General features: G+C 38.3%; 1 protein-coding gene across 2 annotated transcripts in view; it reads left to right on the top strand.

The window, feature by feature from the left end:
- The window catches only part of LIN7A (lin-7 cell polarity scaffold A), a 47,101-nt gene extending 27,589 nt beyond the window's left edge, over positions 1-19,512 (top strand). Inside the window, exons 3-6 of one of the 2 annotated variants that reach the window (XM_075726477.1) lie at positions 9,301-9,372; positions 11,748-11,957; positions 17,679-17,887; positions 19,473-19,512. In XM_075726477.1, coding sequence (XP_075582592.1) covers positions 9,301-9,372; positions 11,748-11,957; positions 17,679-17,887; positions 19,473-19,512 — 531 coding nt within the window. Of the gene's footprint in view, positions 1-5,210; positions 5,266-9,298; positions 9,373-11,747; positions 11,958-17,678; positions 17,892-19,472 lie in introns of those variants that run through there. The other variant, XM_075726467.1, reaches the window with a different exon arrangement.
- Positions 19,513-24,026: the final 4,514 nt, after the last annotated feature.

Below are 24,026 nucleotides of genomic sequence, written 5' to 3'. Positions count from 1 at the left end.
TTTTGCTAAAGTTCAGTGAGTGCAAAGCATACAGTTTCTGAGACACCTGTAACATTGTCTTCAAAGATGCCAAATCGTAGTTGCCATTGACTTAGAGCAGAGTATAGAATAGTGTGTAAGGAACATGAAATAAACTAAATGACCCAATCATATTTTTATTGTTCCTAGTATAAGTAATTTTTATTTCCAAATAGAAGCCTATTTTTCATTATTCTTAAGAGGGTGCCAAGCAACTTTCTATTGACTTTACAGTGTCAGAGTGATGTTTCCAGACAGAATCAACATTGGAGGGAAGAAGAGGGGGCACACAGAGGTCTTGTGTGTCCTAACAGCAACACCAGGAGTGCTCCAACTGACTCATCCAATATGTCCAGAGGATGTGACAGCATGCGTTTCCTGGTACATCTGCTATGTTCTTCTGCTCGCGCAGAAGGGGGGAAAGAGATTCTGGACCCAGCCTGTAACCCCTGTTGGGTTGTTTCTTGGACAGGCACAGCCTCATATGGCAAGAACTCTGGGACCAAAACTTGGTTCAGCTTTCAGATAGCAATACAGATACTGTCAGAGCAGAGTGAGCACCACCCTTTTCCACACAAAAAATGCTGGAGCAAGTAATATTTTGGCATTTTAACTGGAGCCTCCATGAAGTATTCCACACAAAATTAAAATATTATACCCTTACAGTGATTATACTTCATTTATTTTTAACAATGTTTCAGGCCTGTGCTGGTTTTTTCCTACTGCCTAAAGACAGCTTAATAATGCATCAAGATTCGGATCGTCACTTTGGTAAAACTGACCTAGTTTCCTCCATAACCCCCGCCCCCCAAAGAAGGAAACTTCTAAATAAAATATCCTCTATGAAAATGTAAAAGCCAACATTCATAATACTTCTTCCACATGTTCTGAAATTAAAACTGTCTCATCTCCTCAGGTTGTTAAACAAGTCCAAGTTTCATTTACAGGTTTGAGCTTTTTAATGGGTTAGCATCCCTACTGCATGTGGCAACATCCATGCAGTGTTACTTCATGGAAGGGGTTTGTTATGACAATTGTGAAAATGATACAGATATTTGGTTTTGAAAATACATACCAACAGTTTTCCCGATGCAAACATGTAACTGCTCAGAGGCTAACAAAAGTTTATCATGTAAAAATATTCAGAATGCCAGCAACCTTGAATGACCACATTCTGTCAGATAGAAATAGCTCATTAATACAGACTAGTTGTCACAAAGCAGCTTTTTCTACAAGTTGTCCAAATTCAGTAGCTGCAGGAAATAACTTACATAATACAGACTTTTTAGTACTTACAGTAAGCCCTATAATAGATCACATGCTTTCCTCTCGAAGGTACTTTTCAACCGTTTCAACCTCACTGTACTCACTGGCATCCATCGACTCATCCTTTTGATGCTCACAAAAGAAGACCTTTTGTCAGCTAGCTCTCAGAGACAGAGTGAAGATGATGTACGGTATACACTGTGAACATGGGTGTGAGATTGCCTAATTCTGCTTCTGTCAGGATTAATCAAACATGTGGCATAGGCCTCTAACAAAATGGGCCTTGGTGATTCATTTGCTCCAACAATCTTGTTTAAGAAGAATCTAAGTGTATTGTAACCTTGAAGTTGTGGTGCGTATACATAGCATCCACAGTGTTCTTCCACAGCCAGTGGTTTTCTGAGATTGTCAATGTCCCTCACAAGGACTGCGATTTAGAAACTCTTCTCAAATTCTCTTTCTCTTCAGTCATCCAGAATAGTCCCTTCCCCGTTATTTTGTAATTAACTACCAAAGATAAAAGTAGCTATTAAGACAATGAAAAAACAGTGTTAACATTTTTTTTGAGTCAACTTGATAGATAGAAAAGAAAATCAGCCTGCTTTCAACTTCCCCATGGAACTACTGTCTTCTAGACTATGGCATGTGACCATGTTTAGTACAGTATCTTAGCTAGGGACTATAGCTCTGGTGGAGAAAACATGCTTTTATGATGTAGCCATGCTTTCCTGAGCATGCTTATCACATGAGATAATTTTAAAAAGCAGAACACAGGCACAAACCCAGAAATTCCACTTGATATTCAAGAGATACAAAACTAAACACACTATCACTAGAGATTTTCCATTTTCATTAGGTTGCCGCAGATTTATGGCTGAATGGAAGCACTCCAACTACATTGGTTTTGAGCTTGAGTAAGGTTACAGAGGTAAAAAGTCATTATGAAAGAGGAAGGGTGGTCTGGTAAGCTGCATACCTCCACACTGCTTACATACGCTTTTGGTTGTGTTTGACTTGTTCTTTTTTTTATGTCCTCATCTGTTCAAGTGTCATCTTAAATGGACAATTAGATCGGTTTGTGGGTTATTTTGTAGAAAAGCAAATACTGTTTGAAATCTCGACAATCCTATCATAAAGATATCCAAAATGAGACAGACCTGCAAATAATTCCAGTGGAGAAGAAGGAAAGGTTACCAAAAGAGATGAAAAAGACCACCCAATTAAATCCAACATTTATAACTTGAAATTGGACAAATTTAGCTTAGAAATAATCCATTTTTAATGGAAATGCTGTTAACCAGTTGACCAATTTCCTGAACAAGCTGGAGGGTTGAAATTCACCGACCTTTCTCAAGACTCTGTAGTTCAAGCAAAAATTATGATTGGCAGAAATTACCAGCTGAGACTCCATGGTTTATGGTGTACAAGAGGTTAAGGGTGACCAGAGTCCCTCCTGATCTTTGTAGCATTTAAAACTTCCTTACCCGCTCATGTGGTAGAAGTATGATCTGAATTGAGTGCTGAAACACAGCTCTGGGGGAGTCTGTCCAGGCATATGAACCAATGTAATCCCCTCCACAGACATAAATGTATTAGACTAAGAATGGAAAATACAGGCAAGAGGTTGTGGGGAAGGAAAAAATGCCAAATAGAATGTGAGGAGGTAAAAATGATGAAAACAAAGTAGAGCGGGGAAAAAAGACACAACTGGTTTGTGCTGAGGTGGAAGTTTGCCCTCAGAAACAAGGCATTCACAGCCACCGCAGTGGAGGTCAGCAGCTCTCCAGTGCACCTTTGCACTGTAACTTCTCCCTGTCACAAGAGCAGGCGTCCTCCTGCCCCAAGGACTGGTCCAGGCACACCAAATGAGATGATGTGTGAGTCTCACCTCCTAGGTCAGAAGGAGGCTGAAGGTCTGAGAATCAGCTGCAGATTTTGGGAAGAGGGGAGGAGAGACACCAGCAGCTATGCTGAAAAAACACAGACATGAGCTCTTCTCAGCATGGTAAAAGACTGATCGAGATACTCCTTTCCACTTGACATCTTAGAAGGGAGAAATATTTACTTCATTCTTTCCAACATACAAAGGCAATTAGGAAGACAGGGATTCAGCATAGCTGATGGCAGAAGCATCATACAGAGGTATAAGTAAATAATTTCTCTTTTATAGCTTAACCTCAGTTCTGCAAGGATGCACACATGTATACTGTTCTATTGACATGACTACATAAATGCAATGAAACCAATTATGTCTTCCTTGTACTGGTTATTCTCATGCTAACTCTCCCCTCTGTACTGTCTGTCAGGCTCCTGTCTTCCCATCCTTGAAAGACTTCTTCCAAAAATAGATATGTAATTCTCTTCTACATTGAAGCAATAAAAAATATGGCAGACGAACTAAAACTAAACCCAGATGATGCCAATATATGTGTTAAATATAGTTTATCAATCTCTTTGCAGGTTGCTTCTTCATTCCACCCTTTAACCTGCTTACCTATGGCACTTACTTAGAATCATAGAATCAGAATCGTTTAGGTTGGAAAAGACCCTTAAGATCATCGAGTCCAACCGTTAACCTAACACTGCCAAGTCCACCACTAAACCACATCCCTAAGTGCCACATCTACACGCCTTTTAAATACCTCCAGGGATGGGGACTCAACTGCTTCCCTGGGCAGCCTGTTCCAATGCTTGACAACCCTTTCGGTGAAGAAATTTTTCCTAATACCCAATCTAAACCTCCCCTGGCACAACTTGAGGCCATTTCCTCTTGTCCTAGCGCTTGTTACCTGGGAGAAGAGACCGACACCCACCTGGCTACAACCTCCTTTCAGGTAGTTGTAGAGAGCGATAAGGTCTCCCCTCAGCCTCCTTTTCTTCAGGCTAAATAATCCCAGTTCCCTCAGCTACTCCTCATAAGACTTAGGTTGTGACTTCTTGAAGGAAGAGTTTTATGTCTCTTTATGTATTATCATACTGCAGGCACTGTGAAAACACAGCTGATTACTACTTCTTACATACGTTCTCTCATGTGTTAAGAAACCCCACTTTTTCAAAAAGGTTGCTTCCTCACTTAAAAATCTCAGAAAAGTTTATCTGGGCCTGCTACTTCACAGGTCTGAATTGCAGTGTGGTCTGTCTTGGGTTTTGTCTGTGGGTTTTTTTGAACACTTGTTCATTGCTGTAAAATGATTTCTGCCTCATTCCTTCTGATGTTCAGACCAAGTTGTCCTGAAGTCGATTGAGCATCATTATTGTAGGTACAGCTGCACTTAGAATTACATAATGTTTCATCAGGGGATGAAGCATTGAGTACCTCTTACAGAAGTTAATGGAACAAAATCTGTTTAATAAAATTGTAACTTTGAGAATTCAGCAGAAAAGATGCTGCATCATTCAGGTCGTAAACAGAATGCTGCTTCTAACCACCTTTATAAAACAGGCTGCTAAGTGCACTGTTATTCCTGGACCTCCTCCTAAAGCTTTGCATTGACTTAAATAGGCCAGCCCAGTACATGCTGCTTTGTTATGAGTCCATATGGAGTAATTTTTGTTAAGAAGCTAGCTCCTGAAGTACCTGTAAGGTAGTCCCCCTTCCCGTGCTTCAGTAATGCTAAACCAGCTGCTTTGCCTCCCAGCTGAATGCGTGGGGATGAGGACCATCATCGTACCAATAATACCTGCTGCATCTGACTCACTACAGCTCCTGCTGAGAGAAGTAATAAAATGCACATTTCTCTGTGCCAGCAAGAGCTGCCACAGTGCAAGGAGGATTCACTTCCAAGTTCAGATTTTCTAGTTGTAATTTTCCTCCCTCCCTCTTCTGTATTTTTTGAGTACTGTGGGAGAACAACTTCAGATTATGGTGTCTGAGGAGACTACCTGCAGAAGCTGAAAAGGTCTGAGATCTATATTTGTTTTTTCAGGAGTATTTCTTGATGGGAGTGTTGTATTCTCTGCACCATAGGAAAGAGAAAACAAAGCCAAGTACGTCTAGCTCCACAGCACAAATGAGAGCTCTGTGAACAAACCCCTGTCTGCAGCATGCTTTTACCCAATGAATGTTCAGCATACAGACACTGACAATCTTGCTAGAAATCGCTGTGTGGGGAAAATTATCTGAAACATTACCATTTACCTTACAGCTGCAGCTTTGCGTCTTGAAACATTGACGTTTCACCTGTAATTTATTAATGAATTGTGGAAACTCTTTTCCCTAGGCACTAGACCATCAGACTGTGTATGGAGTCTGTCAGCAAATAATATTACGAAACACCCATGTAGTCTTTTAGACACTCAAAAAAGAAATATCTGTATATAAAAAAATAGATATGCAGCTCTTTTTCAAATTAGTAACATATAGTAACCATCTAGATACTGTCCTGGGCAGCCAGCTCTAGGTGGCCGTGCTTGAGCAGGGGGGTTGGACAAGATGACCTCTAGAGCCCCCTTCCAACCTCAACCAGTCTGTGATTCTATGATATGTTAATTGTCTTTCTTCAACTTATTGGTATTACACAATGATGTCTTTTGAAATGATTCATCTGTTATGGTCAACAAAGGTCACTGTTTTAACAGACTTCAATAAATATCCTAACAGAGCTTTTCAAATACTTATAATTAAATCCTGCACCTTTGTCATCTTCTGTACTGAGTGAAGTTTTGTCCAAATAAGGAAGATCTTATAAGGACATCTTAAGGATGACATTGTTAGATTCAGGAGAACCACTATATGTTAAAAATGTAATCAGATGTACAGATAATAGTAGGCACTGAAAGATTTTATAAAACCATTTCAATTACTTGTCATGTACAATGGATTGAACAAGAAGCTATATTCCACTCTGGGAGGGTTTAAATGCCACCTTACTTAGTTTGAGAACAAAGAGATTTTCAGTTTATCTGTTCTGTGTACATAGAAGAGGCAGCAGAATGGATTCGTTGTGCACAAATCATGGCTAAGGTGGTGCTGACAACAGCCTAGATAAAGGGGTTAGTGTGGCTACAGGCAAACAACAATTATTTATGGACTTCAGTGTGCTTTTTGTGCATTGCTAGAATGAGCAATAATTAGATCTGAACCCTACAAGATTTTAAGGGTCTTGGTGAAACAGGTACAGTTAATCTGTGTTTGGTCGTTAAACTGACAATAATAAGAAAGTTATGCAGGTGTATGTTTTGTCCTTCTTAAACTCAAATTACATTAAACATTATGTAACAGTCAAATAGGAGAATTAGATTTATGAATGCCTCAAGCAGATATTCAAGACTGGTCGCATCTATTGCTTATAGAGAGTGAGATTTGACGTGCAAGACTTCTTTTCCTAAGAACTGTGCTATAGATATTATGATCACTGATAACTGCAGAACACCATTTTAAATCTGTCATTGAGAATTTACAAATGAACCCAAGGATTATATGACATTATTGATCATATTTTTCACCAGTTTTTGAATCAGTTGATTCTTTTTTAACACATTAGTTAAATAACACGCTAGTGAGTTTGTTCTTTCACCAGTATGCAAATTAGTTATGAGGATATTGGATATTATGAAACCTGCCAGCTAGATACTGGTAGGATGCAGACAATTTAGAGTTATATGACATCAAACCTAGCAAATAATCACATGAATGTATCATTATCAGCTCACCTTTGTGATATTCTACCTTAGTAACAAATATTTTAAAGAACTTCTTAGTAACTGTTCCTTTATCTAAAATATTGTAACCTGTTTTCAAAAGAATTTAGTGTCATAATAGTTCAATAATCAAATATATGCTTTTAGACATTATAGCCAGCCACAGCATTTATAGCTGTGCAAGCAAAACCGATATGTACAATCTGTTCTCATGCTTTAAGATGAAGGGGAACCTGCAGATATCAAGAACATACAGCATTATCAGTGGTTGCATACAGTATAGGTTTTGAAGTAACAGGTATTTAGTGATTGATTACTGCCATTACACAGTATTCTTCTTATATAATGTAGTAGTTGTTCTTATATAAGAATATGTCCGATGACATAATACAATAAACGTTGAACTGTGCGGGATAATACTGAGTATGTAGACTCAACCCATTTTTATGATGGCATCATCCAGTACAAAGATAGAACAAACCAGAGATCCTTTAGAGGCTATAAAAGAGCTTTCTTTTTCCACATTTTTAAAATTAAGGGCAAAATCCTGGCCTCTACTGAGGTCAATGTCAATTTTACCAATGGAAGCAAGATTTCATTTCAAATAGAGAAAGTGGGAAACTTCTTGGCGTGCTCCCCTTTTCTCAGTTTTCTTCACTGGCCCAAGTTTTTCTGAATTAAGTCCTGGAATTATTTACGTGCTGGCAATAGTCAACACAAATAATCTTTTTGCTGTACTTTGAAAATGTTTCGCATATTTTAGATCTCTAGAGTGGTTTGCATTTGTTATCTCCTTTCCTTTTTTGCCTTTCCCTTGTGTATGATATCCCTCAAAAAAAGGTTTGCGGATCAGTCATCCCAAACATTTTACTACTCAAGAGTGTTTGATTACCACTATGTCTGTCCGCTGAGATCAGCAATGAGGCACACATCTTAATTCCGTTTATATGCTCGTAGCAATATGTTTGTCAGTGTGTAAGTTTTGTAATAACAGGATCAGTGGAGAGAGATGCATCACTATGATACTGCATAACAAGTCATCAGGACAGGGGGATGGGGAAGTTTGACCTATCAGTGGGATGAGCCGTTGTTTATAAGTCAATTAAGTACAGGATCTGACACCTTCTCTGCCAAAGTAACATTTACATTACCAAGGAGGGAAGTTTTGACACTCCTGCTAAAGTATCGCCAAATCAGTGAAAGGTAAATGTATTTTGGAAATTATGATTGAATCTGCACTCATCAAGGACCCTAAGAAAGAGATTGCTGTAAAATCTAACATATTTTACTAGCAAAGGTTCTCTCTGAGGAATGCAGCCTGAGCCATAAAGCACATGAAAAGACAAAATTCCTGATGAAGTAGGTCAAGAAGATGCCCAGAGTTAATCAGTGACATATAGGAACATTTTTTTTAGGTTTGGTGGTTTTATAAGAAAATTAAATAAAATGTTTTGCTTGTATGCATTCACCTTTGTCTTTCAAAAAAAATTCCATATGTTATATATAAATATTTTTATTTTTTAAGTTTGCTTTGAAAATAACTGGCTAGTATCAAGGCATTTTTTAATATTTTTCATCTAAGAGTGTGACAAATTTAGAGAACAAAGGCAGCGTGAGAGAGCCGTTCCCTTTCTGCTTAGTGATGATGTTTAAAGGGGAGAGTTAAGGACCAGAGAAAGCGGGCCAAGAGCATATACCAAGAAAAAAACAACAGACAGAAAGTTGTACATTTTGACAATGTTGATTGTATGCCTTTTATGTGAATGTACGATTCCTTTCTAAAGGATAATCTTACCCATTGTCCATGTCTGACCTAACAGACTTCCAGCCCTTTTCGCCATTCCTGACTGTGGTTGATGGAAACCAGTACTGTGACCTTTCTTCAAAATTAAATTTTCACTTCCATTCTTCAGCATCTGTATGCTGAGCAACTTCCATATTTTTTTTAACATCAGTCTCCGAAATCTTCAGTTCATAGAAAAGTTCAGAGAACAAAGAAGCCATTGTTGGAGGCTAAGACATCTCTCAAATCAGTTCAGATCATTTGCATTCAAATCAGTTGCCTGGAGACACCAATTTTTGATAACATAGAACCTAACTGTCCTGATTTTGGGAAATGATGTGCTAGAGTTGGGAAGGGAATCGTGTTGGAAGACGTACGGTTAAGTTTGCAAAGTGTCATGAGGAACACAGATTGATGTTCTCTGTAAACCTGAGCATGCACAAGTTTAGCAGGCACTTGACTATGTGATTGCATGAATACAGCATTAGTGAAACATAGTCTTATGAGGGAAAGGGTCTGTCCTGTCTGGGTTAATATAAAGACTTTGTTTTGCTTCTATAATTAATTTCATTTTATTTTCATGAACATTTTAGGTGTATCAATACATGCATGAAACCATAACTGTTAATGGCTGCCCCGAATTCCGAGCCAGGGCCACTGCAAAGGTAGGATACGTGCAACTGTTTAAATATGTGTTACCAAAGTGACCTAGTAATTGACTGTGCGCGTGTGTGTTTCAGGTATTCGTGTGTACACTGTAAGAAAATTTAGACATCAGTGGCAGCCCAGAGTCTAGAACCAGTGCTACTTCCCAGGTAACAATCATAATGGAAAATTTCAACCTTTATGCTGCTTCTGTAGCTTAAGAAAAGAGAATGATTTTATGGAATTTGATGCTTTTTGAAAAGTTGCTTTGCAAAAGCAAATCTACTGGTTCATTCTGTAGAAGTCTGCCTGCAACAACCAATATTTTAATGGACTGTTTTCCCATACAGCTCATCCAGAGAGGACACAATGGTTTGGGAGATAGAAACTAAACAGTCAAAATTCCACTTTTAACTAATGGGAACTGTAGGTACTGAGCAAGTGGTAAGGATGCACAGTGACAAAAATGGCCCGATCAAGAGACTCCACAGCCAAATGCAAGCCCATTTTTTCTGATGCATTAACTGTTTTAATAAAATGTATTGTCTCTTTGTCCATGTGGACCTGCCTTCCTCATATCCTTAGACCATGACAGCTATATTACTGCTACTACTAAAATGATAATTTTCTAAGAGAATTCACACAACCATGAAAGAACCCATTCTATGTGCCAGTATGAAATATGCTCTGTATTTTCATAACATGCACAAAGGTAGATGCTTCCAAACAGGGAGATCCACCATGGCTTTCTTTTTCCCATTATCATTTTGTACTCAGCACTGTCTTCTGGGTGGTATAGCAGATACTATGCAAAACATGTAAACCTGCAAAAGCCATAAGTCTCTTTTAGATATACTTCTTTGTGGTCCCACTCCTGTGAAGTTAGTGACAAAACTCCCTGAAATCCTAATGGAACTAAGATATTACCATTATGTATTTATGTTAAGAGATTTTAATTTAAAGCTGTATCAGAAGATGAAGTTTGGGAGTGTGTTACAAAATTATTTCTACAGTATTTTAGAGAAGCAAGCTGTATAGTAGCCAGCAAATAACCTAATATACACTAAATTGCAGTGTATTTTCCTTACTAAATGGAACCTTCTTTTCTGTAGGCTGTTCTTCTGATTTTAACCTTCTTCTAATTGAAAGTTAATGGACAATGTAAATTTGTAAGGTCTATGGTTCTGTATAGAGAAATGTGTATATGAAATCTTGATTTGTCTACACTGCAAGTTAACATAGAAAGTATTGCTATGTTGTATAGTAAATGGGGAGAAATCCAATTAGTGTTTGCCATTCTCATTTCTTATTCATATAGAACAGCAGGGTTACAGAGCAATGTTTCAATATCGCAATATTTCCTGGTTATTTCTGGGCTGTCTGCATTGCATTCTCCTAGTGCATTCATGTCTGACATAAAAAGTATGCATGATGACAAGGTCTGCATGTGCAAAAACATGTAACTGAGAATGATCCATTATGTCATGTCATCCACTAGCTTCTATTAAGCATAAGCACTATTAGGATGCTCAAAAAACATTAGCATAATGCAGAATTGTTCAAGCAGTTTGGACTACAAACGCACGATGAAAAGGATAAAATATTTTCTTAATGTTTTTTTAATGATTTACTAAGATCTATAAGTAGGAAAATACTTGTAGTGAGAAATGAAGTACAAGATGTAATATTTTTCTGGATGCAAGCTTTACAGTTTGTTACGTGGGGGGGCGGTTCTAGAGTAAGATTAACAATCTAGGATTTTTCTAATTGATTTATAAATCCATTGTCTTAAGATTTAATTTTTCAATAAATGTTTTGATCCAATTATATTATAAAAACTCATATTCCTGTTCCTGGAGTTACTTAGTTTGGAAGATTTCATAAAGATTATAAATCAAACTTTTTGAAACAAGAATATTCTTTTAGGATTTTTTTCTGTGCCCAAAGAATAAAATAAATAATTCCATACCTCTGAAAGCAGAGCAGAGAGTTAACAATTCAGTTCATCCACTTTATTTCAACTAGGAGCACAGGAGAGATCTTATCACACAGTAATAAATTTTCTCCCTGTGAAAGGCAAAGAAGAAATGCACTAGTGATCATAAGTGTTCACCACCACGCAGTCAGGCTTCCCGGCACCTACTTCTGGTTCTGCTGCTGACTTTCTGCGTTATCTTTGACAAGTCACCTAAACTCTCTATTCCTCTGCTTATTCCTTTATTTCAAAAGCATTGGCATGGAACTTAATATTTTTAAAATGCTTTCAGATAGTCAGAAAAAGTCAGAGTAAGATACTGAAATGTTTTCACAGGAATGAATTCTTCCTGCAAATGAACAACAGAGTGTATATCAGTGTTCTCCCTACATAGCCAAATCACTCGGTTTTTTCTTCCAGGCAACAGTTGCTGCTTTTGCTGCAAGCGAAGGCCATTCACACCCGCGAGTGGTGGAGCTGCCAAAGACTGATGAAGGCCTGGGTTTTAATGTCATGGGAGGAAAGGAACAAAATTCACCTATTTATATTTCTCGCATCATTCCTGGAGGAGTGGCAGAAAGGCATGGAGGGCTCAAACGGGGGGACCAGCTGCTTTCAGTTAATGGAGTGGTATGTGGAAATTTGATAGAGCTTTCATTTTCATCTGGATTTTCATTTTTCACAGCTGTTCTAATACCATGGTTTAAAATGCAGCCATATGAAACAAAAAGAATTAGCTCTGTGAGAGACCTTCAGTATGCATTTGCGGTGCAGTGAGGCAAAGCTGCATCGACAACTTTGTGCCTCTACAAGTTCTGTTGTAATGCAGGGTACTTGAAGAGCTTCATTTTAAATCCACTCCACATGCTTAATTTACAAGGCGGCTGTGTCTTTCGTAACTGATAATTCTGCAAATTCCTTTTGCAGTAAAAGCATAATAACAGGCTTTGTCGTTCTTGCACTTCATAGCCTCTGAGGCACACAGCCCATTCCAAGCACAGTGATGCCTCAGTGGCACTTGTGCAGCCTTGTGACCTTCAGAGCATTCAAACACATAAAATCAAAAGAAATTTGCTAAGCACATTTGGTGCTGATTTGCAATGGAAGATACATTCCAGATTTCTTTCAGTGACATTCATCCTGCTGTGATATCTTTGTCAGAGAAATCAGCTGTACAAACGAACACATACAGGGAGCATGTATTTTCACTAAAAAGGGACATTTTTTACAGTCATTTTTCATGTAAGTCAATACTTCAGGGTGGAGTGTTTTGCAGTAGTTTACTGTGAATGTCAGTATGGAGGTAAAAATAAAAGGGCTCTTGGAATAGAGAGGAAATATAAGGCTCTCACTACATGATATGGGTCAAATTCTGTCTTTCATTTTGCTTTTTGTTCCCTTTTACAAGGGAATGTGAAGTACTGAAAGGGTAAGTATACTCATTCATATAACCCTACACTTAATGAAAACGTAATCCTTTTTCATGCAAAAAACTCCATCTAAACCTTGTATTTAAATACACCAAAGGCACGTAGGAGCAATTCCTGAATCCAGTCATAAATGTAAGACTTTCCAACTTAAATTTCCTCTTTGTTGCAAGCCCATAAAGAATGAAAAAAATGCTGTTTTCTACATGCTTTCATGTTGTCATCTGTTTCTCTCAACCGTAGCTATTCACTTTCTCTTGAAACAAAGTATCAGTGCAACACTTCAGACAGACTTTTCACCACTTCATTCACCACTTCTAGCAATAATAGGTCTGGAAGTTTACTTGCCCCTCTACACAATGAGAAAGAAAAGATACAAACAAATTACCAACTTTCTTATGTTGAGAAATGAGAAAAAAGAAAACCCACTGAAAAGATTATTTAGTCTTAGGGAAAAAGAAATCAACTGAATATTTAATAAGTAAATTGCCTGAACTTCACTGATTGGCAGTAGATCAAATAATTTTGTTGCTGTTCAGCACCTCTTGCAACAGGTGAATGAAAAGACAGATAAAAAGAGTTTATACTCACTAACTGATGGATAGTTCTTGAAAAATCCTTTTACTGTCAACAGTGTCTAGGCAAATACCGGGGAGGAAAGTAGTGAACCTTCAGACATCAAGATACATTGAATTTGACTGTTGGCACCTCTATTTCATAATACTCTTTTCAAAAAAATTCATTAATGTGCTCTAGAATATGTATTAAGCTAATGTAGCAAAACACCACAATATAAAATCCCTAATTGCGTGTAGACACATGAGAAAGTTGAATCTGAGTTACAACAGAAATATTTTTGCATTCAGAGTCTAAACAACAGACTTTGCAGTTTGAATTGCAGTTGCGTACTTGAAATAATGCCTGTGAGTAACTGTTCATACACCAATCTTGGGCTGAATTAAGCCCATACAATATAATTCATAAAAAGGCAAAAATTATAGAAGTGGTAATTTGTTTGCAGACAGCTTGAGACAGGAGGAAAAAGGTCTAAATTTAACATTGTTCTCTGAGACTAGTTCACTTTGTGCTTCTCTCAATTTAGCTAGAGAAAAGCAAATAATATACAGTATGTACAATACAACAGACGGCTCAGCAGTGGAACATGAAATGAAAATGAAATATCCGTAACTTGTTTGTGCTCAGAAGTTGGTGGGTTTCCAACTTTATAATTATCAACATAAAATTAGAGCTGTGTGTTCAGAATCCAGATTTGTTATCCCAGCATGACTGGGATGACTGTTCCTTGAGCTGTTTCACCGGATGTTAAAAAAAGTGTTTTCTAATTATGCTGGGGATTTTGTTACATACTTTTGTCCAACACCCCCTAAAAGTAAAGGAAATTGAAAGCAGTAAGCCCTGCAGATGGCTCAGCAAAGGCACTTGCTGGTGGCTGTTCATATCTGGCAAAGATTCTGCATTTGTCAGATACCTGGTGTGAGTCAGATACAGAAAGGGATGCAAGATAGGTTTATAATGGCTAATTTCTCACCCAAGCATTTTCTTAGAGATACCTGATAGAAATATTCTTCTCAGTTTCTCAATTTGTGGGGTAACAATCAAATTCTCTTTTTTTTTTTTGTCTGCAAGAGAATGGGATTTTTTTCTTTTATATTTATGACAAGTCTGTGAGCAGTACAGTAATGGTTGGTGTTTCCCCATACCATATCTGCAGTTCTTTCAGCTGTTCTTGTCTCTACATTATTTTACATCCCTTTTTTGATACAATCTGCCAATACAATAAAGGAAATACAGACATAAGTATATATAAAGATGTGTAATCAAAAATTATATATTAAATATATACATTCCAAAACAAATTTATTAAATCCCATGTTTGGTGGGCGGTTCTAAAGTAACACGAGTGTCAGATCTTCACAATGTCTCCAACCAGTGTAATCCAGTCAGCAAAATCCCTTGTACAGGCATGACTGATACCAGCAGGAGTCCTTCAACAGCACAGCCTCAGAGAGTTGCAGAGGCAGAAGAATTCAAACAGCAAAACAACTTCCTTTGCTGATATAAGCTCTTTTCCCTACTCCAAGGGGCTCTGCTGTTTAAGTTGTGCAGCTACTGCTATGCAGGTGAAGCATTTGTAATGCCTTGGAAAGACGAGTGCAAGCAGCAATGAAGACGTTAAGGGCAAGTATAGCAATCATATTAATTGCAGCTGAAAACTGTAGTTGTTAAGACCTGAGTTAGGTACATTTGGAGAGTAGGCTTTGTATTTAGCAGCACTATCTTTTACTTTGCCTTTGTTATTTTCCCCTCTTTGGTTATGGTTCAGAGCTTTAGGCTTAATTCTGTATCATTACTGTTCAAGTCAATGGCAGTTTTCCATTGACCTGGATAGCAACAGAGTCAAACCATTCATTTCTAACTAGAAAATACTGGCTCTCAACTGGAAGAACAAGGCTGGAGGCAAATGGGAAAGAAAACAGGCAATCATGAATTAAATACAGTTTACTAAGTTGTATGAAGTACACCATCTTGTTATTCCCCTACAGAACAGATACAGTCACAGTTACTTATCGATGTCAGTTAGAACCATCCAATTGTTTGAAAGCAAAAGAATATTTTAGCTACTTCATGTCACTTGGGAGCTTACAATTTTTGTTCATAGCCTGTTCTAAGTTCATACTGTTCCACAGCAAAACTGATCACGACAACATTGAGTACACTCGTTTCCTCTGAATGTCCATGCCACATCAGACCGACCACGATCCCCAAGCAAAAAATGAAACATAAACCAATACCAAATTTTATACGGTTCCTCTTAAGGCGAGAACTGTGTTTACAAAAGCCCAGTATCAAAGCCAGTCACAAAGCAATGAGTTATAAAAGATAGCTAGTTACCGTATGTGTTAGTTGTGATTGCCTCTTGTAACATTGAGCAGTTACAGCGTAGGGGATGTGGGGAAGGGTTTTTAATGTGTATCTGTGACTTGTTCATTAAAGCAATTTCACAAAACACCCTGTGCATCTATAGCTTTTTATTTTAGCGCTCTCTGAGCATTAGGTACATTCACTGTTTCTTATGCAACAACAATTTCCTTTTTTTTCAAATATTTGTAAGGAAACACCTTTTTCTCCAAACTACTTTTGGGCAGCAGTGCTTGTTCAGCAGATTTATCCCAATCACAATTTCTAACAAAACTGGTCATCACAGATCATGAATTTTCTTGAAGGTGTTTGAATAAGAGACCTACTGTAGGAATTTCATGAACATGCAGTTCAAAAACATGAAGTAATTTATTTCAACAATGAAACGTCTATTTACTTCAAGGTTTTCTCTGTTTCTGGTAATCATTTCAGTACCTGAAATGACGTTCATTATTTCTCTAAGTTGCATTAATATTTTTGAAGCATCTTAACATTTCTGTAGAAACTCCAGTCCAGTCAGTTGACCCATACATGAAATAATTATTTGTATTAATATCTTGAAGGATATTTAACAGGAGAAGAAAGATAAATAGCAAGGCAATAAGCTTAAATTGTGTTGTTTATATTATTTATGTAGAAGTGTACTGTGTCTGCTTTTTGAAACTTTTAAATCATTATTTCTAGCTCATAGTGTGCCACAGCAGAAGTAATTCGTATTCACTGCTCTTGCACAATGCTACTCAGTCAAATAGGAGAAATGAAAATAGAAAGAATTTTTCTTCTGACAGTTGCTATAACAATACTAAGTTATTCTTTTAGCATGAATTGAACTTCAAATATTTTGAATGCTGCTGCTTCTCTTTGGAGGCCTATGGGTATAGCTTCATTTTAAATAGCATGGTATACATAAGAGTTTTAAAACACAGCATGTAGTAAAACTTCGATTTATTTTATGTGGGAAGAAAATTACTTATTTTTTAAGTGGTCTAAAATCCATGTGAAGATCTCAGTTGTGCAGTCTTTTTTTTTTTTTCTGTGCAGAGATACTTTTGTTTATTGGAATGTATCCTACAGCACACATGGCCAGTCATACACCATTAGAAAATTTCTCCCTTTCTCTTAAGGTGTGGAACAATCCACATGCCTGAAAAGCACTCCAGTCAGTCCACTTAATGGTAGAAATTAAATGCTCTTTTCACAGCCGAGTCACCTCCCCCTTTCGGAAATTTACTGTTTCAAACAATGTTAGTAGAAATCAGAGCTTGAGCCCCTTTGGGAATACTTTTGATTTCACAGCAGATATCATCTTACTGTAAACCATTTTCCAGAAAGGGAAGGAAAATATATATTCCTTCAGCAAGAACTTGCAATGTTTCAGTAGTTAGTGTTTGATTGCTTACAACTAACCGGATTAAGACTACTTTATTTCCAATAGAGAACCTGTATCACATAAATGTTAAAACGTGTGAGCAATGCCATTAACTAAGACGAGGCTTGTCCCCGGGAGCAGCGGGTGCGCTCCTTCACCTGCAGCTCAGCGGCTGCTTAATCACCACATGGCGTTCCCTGCAGGATCCAAACAGGGCCAAGGTGTAAAAAAGTAATTGCAGTTTCAAACTTGCAATTTCTTCATTTCTTACCAACATTTAAATACTTATTTTTGTACTTTGCAAACAGACTGTTTGGGATTTTACTGCGGGCTTTCAGGGTTTTTAACATTATTTTTGTTTGCATAAAGCTTGTTGAGTATTTCCCCTCCTCTTCACACAGATCAGAAATTGGGTTATTTAAAATATGAAAATGAATACATTCCCAGCAGTGCATAAATCTCACTTAACTCAACACTTTCCCTTAATGGTCTCTTGAAAAAATGTAAGTTGTGGAAACTTCCTAAAACCCCAACAGCCTTTCCATATGAAAAAGAGGACAGAGCTCTAGATCAAAGCAGCATTTTTGTTATTAAATCTGTTCTCCCTGCTCCCAGAGCGTGGAAGGAGAGCACCACGAGAAGGCGGTGGAGCTGCTGAAGGCGGCTAAGGACAGCGTCAAGCTGGTGGTCCGCTACACTCCCAAAGTGCTGGAGGAGATGGAGGCTCGCTTCGAAAAACTGAGAACAGCCCGGCGCCGGCAACAGCAGCAATTGCTCATTCAGCAGCAGCAACAGCAGCAAACTACACAGCAAAACCATATGTCGTAGGTGAGAGGATTCATTGGTCTTCCCTAAAGCCCACTGAGGGCGCCCGCCTGGGCCAGCAGCTCATGAGGACCAGGGGTCCATCGGGGCAGGACCTGTCGCTGGGTCCCATCCCACCCCCAGCCAGGAGCGCGGCAGCTGGGGGGCACTGGGGCAGCCCCAGGCATCGGGCACTTCCCTGGGGATGGTGACCGGCTGAGGCCACGCTGACCCGGCAGCTGACATGGGGTCCTGGGCTGTGGGCAGGGTCAGGGGAGCCCCGGGGTCTGACATGGGGTCCCGGGCCAGGGCCAGGGTGAGGGGACCCCCGGGGAGGGGTCAGGGACAGTCAGGGCTGGCAGCGCCCTCGGAGCCCCGGCAAACGCGTACTGCTGGGAGGATGATCAGAGCTCATGCTTTGGTACATTTCCACAGGCTCTGTCCCAGTAAAAATGAGTTTTGAAAATAGGTGAAAGGCCCTAACAAATTCTGGAGCCGATTTCCAACTAATAACCCCGAGATCAATAGCCACTATGCGGCTCTGGCTTACCTGCAAGCAAGACTGCATAAGAAGTCTGTAGTTCCTGGGAACATTTTTTAATTAAAAAGCAGAGCGTTTGTGACAGGTAAGAATATGCTACCAGATTTAGACACAGTTTAAAGTATTCTCAAATAGTCTATTACCACTCTGCCACAGAACATCAAGATTTGCTGCTGGTACAGGAAGAAAAGCCTTCCTAGTCCCTTCCCTGCCACAGGGAACTCAGACTTCGCTCTGTGGTTCCTCTGCAGGGAATCCACAAGTGCTTACTTCTCATCTCCAGTTTGATAGGAAGTATTACATTCACTTTTGACTGAATATTACAATAGCTTCCGAGAAGCTTGCAAGTTTCCCAGTGTAGTCAAAACACATGGCATGTGAGGTACAGGGATTCTCCATATATGCTGTTTTTCTGAAATCAGTGAGAGTTTGTGACACGAATACATTTATAGATATGCTCCATTTGCCCAACTGAAATCAAGTAGGAAGCATGTCCCAATGACTTGCATCCCAATCCTCTGCATCTCATACCAGGTGTTCCCAAAACAGGATGTTTATGCCAGTAAAAGCCTACAAGTGACTCATAAGGTCCCGAAATGGTCAGAAACTGAAGCTCCCAGTGATGGTTTCATCATTATTAATGTTGACACTGACCTCTGTTGATATTTAGGTGAAAAAAAACCACCACCTTGTAGACCCCCTGTCCTGTGATGACCAGAATTCCAGCTTTGTTGATGCAAACAAAGGCTCCAAGGTGGATCTGAATCCCACCTCAGGGCCTCAACTCAGGCAGGAGGTATAAACAGTAGTATTTAATGAAGGAAGTTTGGGGTTTCTGTGTAAAATACATCCATTGCTGGAGATGAACATCAAAACGGCACAGTCTCACATAAAGTTTTTCATTTTTTCAGTTACCTAAATCTTTTCATTAGCAAGTAAGGTATTTTTACTGATGTGAATTTTTTCTTTAAACTGAAATGGAAGAAAGGCAGGCAGAGACAGCCAGCAACTTAATTCCTCAATTCCTTGTGCTTGCTCTGAGAAATGTGTTTCTTTAATTCTAGGTTATTCTCAAGAAAAAAAAAGCCTCGATCAAGAGTTTAGTAATCAAGCAACCAGAGCTGTACTTCAGTATTCCAGCAAAAGGAAACAACTACAGGAATACAAACAGAATTCATCTGGAGAATGTGCAGTACCAGAATAATGTAGTTAAGGCAGCCATAGGGAGGGTACCTTCATGATAAGGCTTTTCAGCACATGGCAGTCACAGATACATAATATTTCTGTGACTCTGTTCCTAATGAGAACAGCATGGTAGGTAAACCCTATGAAACAGAGAAGTCTAGGGCTTCCAAATAATTCTGTTTGATCTAATCTTGCACTCCTTAGTCTGACAAATTGGCCCATTGCCTTTCTCTAGTCACTGAAAGTTGTGTTTTAAGGAGATCAAGATTGGCTGCTTTCGGGCACAGAATCTTTCTCTACAGTTATCTCCAGAAATGAACAACTACATCAGATCCAAATTTTATCACAGACGTCAAACTCATACATCACGCTTCATAGCCACTTTGTACTATATATTGTAGAGCTGTTTTAACCTAACTTCCTGTTTATAATTTTCAATTTTCCCTCTGGAAATAGCAATTTACTATATTTATAAAGTATTCCATTTGTAGAAGCAATTGGCTTTTTACTCTTGGTGTTTCCATATATTTTATTATGCATCAACAGAGTGAGAAAGTTTTAGGTCAACTTTAATTTTATTAGTAGTAAAGTTAGGGAATCCTAGAACTGTATTTTTAAACGTAGGTATTGCTTGTATCTATTATAGTTACTATTCAGAAATCTATAACTGGATATATTATATATTTATTCCATAAAATATATATTGTCTGAATGTACCTGTTAGAGAAGTAGGGTCTTTGCTTAGCATGTATTGCAAATGTAGTAAGCTAATGTTAGCAAAAGACCAAGCTTTGTTTGGCAGATATTACTGTGATAGCATAATCTTGGCTTTTCTGTATTCTTTAATTTATTTTCCAGTCTAATGTTAATATATTTTAGAGAGGAGGAAGTGTAAGTTGTTTCTTTTAAGACTTGTACATTATCATTTAAATCAATTTGAAGTTAGAGTTCTGACTTTTTTTTTAATTAAACCAAATTGGAATGTGCAAACAAAATACATAACTAAGTTCTTAAGTTTACATGTCTGCTTTTCCAAAGAAAATAGTCAAAGCTGGAAGGCTATAAATGTCATCTACATTCAAGAAAATAAGAAAATGGAACCCCCAAATTCTAAAAAATAATCATTTTCAGCATGCCTTCTATGCTTCATTAGAAATGACTGGGGGAGAAAAGGAGTGTAGGGGATAACCCTACAGTCCTTGCATGTTGAAAACAGTGAAAGTTTAGCAACGTGAGGAATGTAGCAATGGTCTGAACTAGTGTTCTGGTTGTGAACTTGGAACAAAGTCAGAAACAAGTAATATTTTGGAGGATCTATTCTCAAGCAGAGAGAGGCAAAGCAAAACAGGGGAAATCGGCAGTATCACAGTATATGTTAGAAACCAAATGCAGGCTAACCAACATCTTGACAGTGTTTGATTAGTGTAAGTAGCCATTGAAGGGAAATTACTGTATTTTTAAAACCAAACAGCATGAATTCATCCAGAGAAGCCTCATTTTATACAGACAAGTAATTCTATCCAGTGATCGTTGGTGACAATATCAATTAAGACAGTGGCGTTCGAGAACTACCAGAATTAAAGATGAAATATATTGTATTGTGCTCTGCACGGCATCTTTTTATACTTAATAAAATTGTACGTACCTATTTTAAAACTGTATTCTCAAACAGACACTGCTATTAATATTGACGGTATATAAATTGTTATTATGACTGCATATAACTGTTCTGTATCTCATCAGTATGATTTGAGTTACACTGATATCTGCATTTTCAGAGAGCAAGTATTCAGATTTAGTCAGCCAACTGTACTGCATTTTTCCAAACCGCGTCTCCACCTCCTCCCCTCCTCTTCCTCAAAAAATTTAGGTTTGATGGAGTGGAATGTGCTGATTAATAAATTTCAATAATAGAATGTCATTCATATAGAGAAACATACCAAATTCATTTTCATATATTATTATTCAATAAATTATTTATACACACTAAAATTAACATTCTAGTCTTTGCCAACCTTTAACAATAAGATGAAAGAAAAATATAAGTAAAATACAACTGTCAATGAATTTGAAGTGGAAGCAGGAAGAAATAACTTTTTAAGGCTCACTTTTCATGCCCCTTACTGATCAATAAAACATATAGCCACTTAATCACAGAATAATCTGTGTCCCTCAACCTATCATCTGCATTTAGTTGCAGACAATCTTTTCATTTGTAATTTAAATGTCCTTGGGCCTGATACGGTAAGGCACTTCCACACATGCGTTGCTGGATTAGGACCTAAAAGAAGCACAGGGAGAAGAACACTTCCCACATGCAGATCTGCAGGTACTTGCGCATCATTGTATTTTAACTGATTGGTCTCCTGGCATTTGCTGTTTCACTAACACCGAATTGATATTCCTTCAGTCAACTCAGTGAGTTTTATTGCTCACATTTACCCTTGGGGCTCCCTCATGTTTCTCTGCACTGGCAGCAAACTGAGGTATGAGATCCAACAAGTCTTTTCTGTCTCTTTATTACAATATTCGAAGGGGTGCCATGTGATTTTTACAACCTCTTGCATCATGTTCACTTACGCCAAAGATCCAGATGTAAGATCTAATAATAATACAGATTCAGGGTTGGTGGCATTTACTTACTGAAGTTGATGGATCTGCTGTGCCAGCCATAGTTTTTCTGTTTGTGACATCTGATCCAGCTGGCACTTTATAGGGGATTGAAGGATTTCATAGCCCTTGCTCAAGTGAAAAGCTCACCAGGTTGCCTTTTCCTCTTTTCTTTCTATAGTGACAAATCATAGATGAAAGGTCAATGAATGCCCATGAGTGGAAGAAATTACATAAAAATCTACCTGCAGTTCTCTGGTGACTAATGCTGCAGACCTCTTAGTCCTATACATCGTACCTTTTATATGTATTTATCACAGCCAAGCTTCCAATCTGACTTAGGAACCTTTGGGAACTCTTGCAGAAGGCACAACATTACATGCCACATTTGCAGGAGAAGAAACTGTATTCATCTACTCACGTTAGGGATGTTAGAGTTCTAAATGAAATTAAGATCTCATGAGCAAACCAGGATCCTAGAATAAAAAAATGCTAAACAAGAAGGGTGGTTTTGCCTGTGTTTGAAATAATATGGGATTTTAAGCGTAATTTCAGATTTTAAAATAGTTAGTTTGCTCATAGAATATATATTTTATTACAGGTTGAGAGACTGTTTCAGAAAGTAGCAATTCTTTCTGAATCTTTCTGAAAATGGGATAATAAAAGAAGACTGACTAAACAATCTCCTAATGCAGAACTGTATCTAGATAAGCTTCTGTATATAAGCAGAGGATTATTAGCTAGAAGTAGTACTGTCCCTGCATAAGCATTAGTGAGACCATTTCCATAGCCAGCATTCAATAAAACAAAACAAGTTTCAAATCCAGAGAGTATCTGGGACAATTTGCAAGAATGTGCTGCCTGCTGCGATACATGACTGATGAGAAATAGAGCCCATTATGCTTGTCCATGAGAAGGTCAGGACGAATTAGGGATGTGTTCAAACAGTCTTGCAAGCAGACCCAAGCTCACCCTGCTTGTCCATGAAGCGAATGCAATCTTGTGCTCTGAACTAGCAAAAAGATTTAGATATCCGTTTGATGGATTCATTGCCTCTACCTTCAGCTGTCTGAAAGCAAGCTGCGGAGCTTACGCTGATTCTTTCCATGGTCAACAGAGAGTTAGAGGCATCCCTCGAATGCGATTCTTTCCACCCATCTCCGACATCTGTCTTAAAACAGGATAAGGCATCCTGTAAAAGGATTTATAAGCTGAGACACTGACTAAACAGCCTAGATTACTAGCTTGAAGTAATGTCTTTTGGGGTTTTTTGCTGCTTCATTCATGCACAGCTTCCTAATACATAAATAAATATCCAGCCACCAGTGTTTGGATTCCCTAGTCTGAAACCTCTACGTGCATAGCTCAGAAGACTAATAGGCCTTACACGTGATTCGTTTTGTAAGGAGGTTCCTGTTGCTACAGATGTCTGTTCTGAAACGTTCTAAGAAATTTAAGAGCCCAGCGCAGGGTTATTGTGAGCAAAATGCTTTGGTTGCGGTATATACAGGACCAGGCTACAACAAGCTTCTGCCTGTGAATGCTAACAGCAAAAGTCCATACTGCCACCCGTAACGCTGGGCTAGTGTGTTTGCATTTTACAATACCTGCAGCCAAAAAGATGAATAATTGCTTTTGATTTTTGGTTACAGAGATGCACAAAAATGAAAGCCATCAAACTTCTAACATAGGAATTTTAGATACCAAGAGTCATAACAAAACCTGACCAGTTCTGAAATCTAGACGCCTGCAGCTATCTAGGATTACGTAAAAAGATTACAAGAGCAGATGTCTATAACGAACAGCCAGAATCCAAGAGGAAA

This window comes from Pelecanus crispus, chromosome 1 (genome assembly GCF_030463565.1).
Source record: "Pelecanus crispus isolate bPelCri1 chromosome 1, bPelCri1.pri, whole genome shotgun sequence".
NCBI classification, from domain to species: domain Eukaryota; kingdom Metazoa; phylum Chordata; class Aves; order Pelecaniformes; family Pelecanidae; genus Pelecanus; species Pelecanus crispus.
Note: the sequence above shows the minus strand (reverse complement) of the source record. Positions and strands in the feature narration are given on the sequence as shown.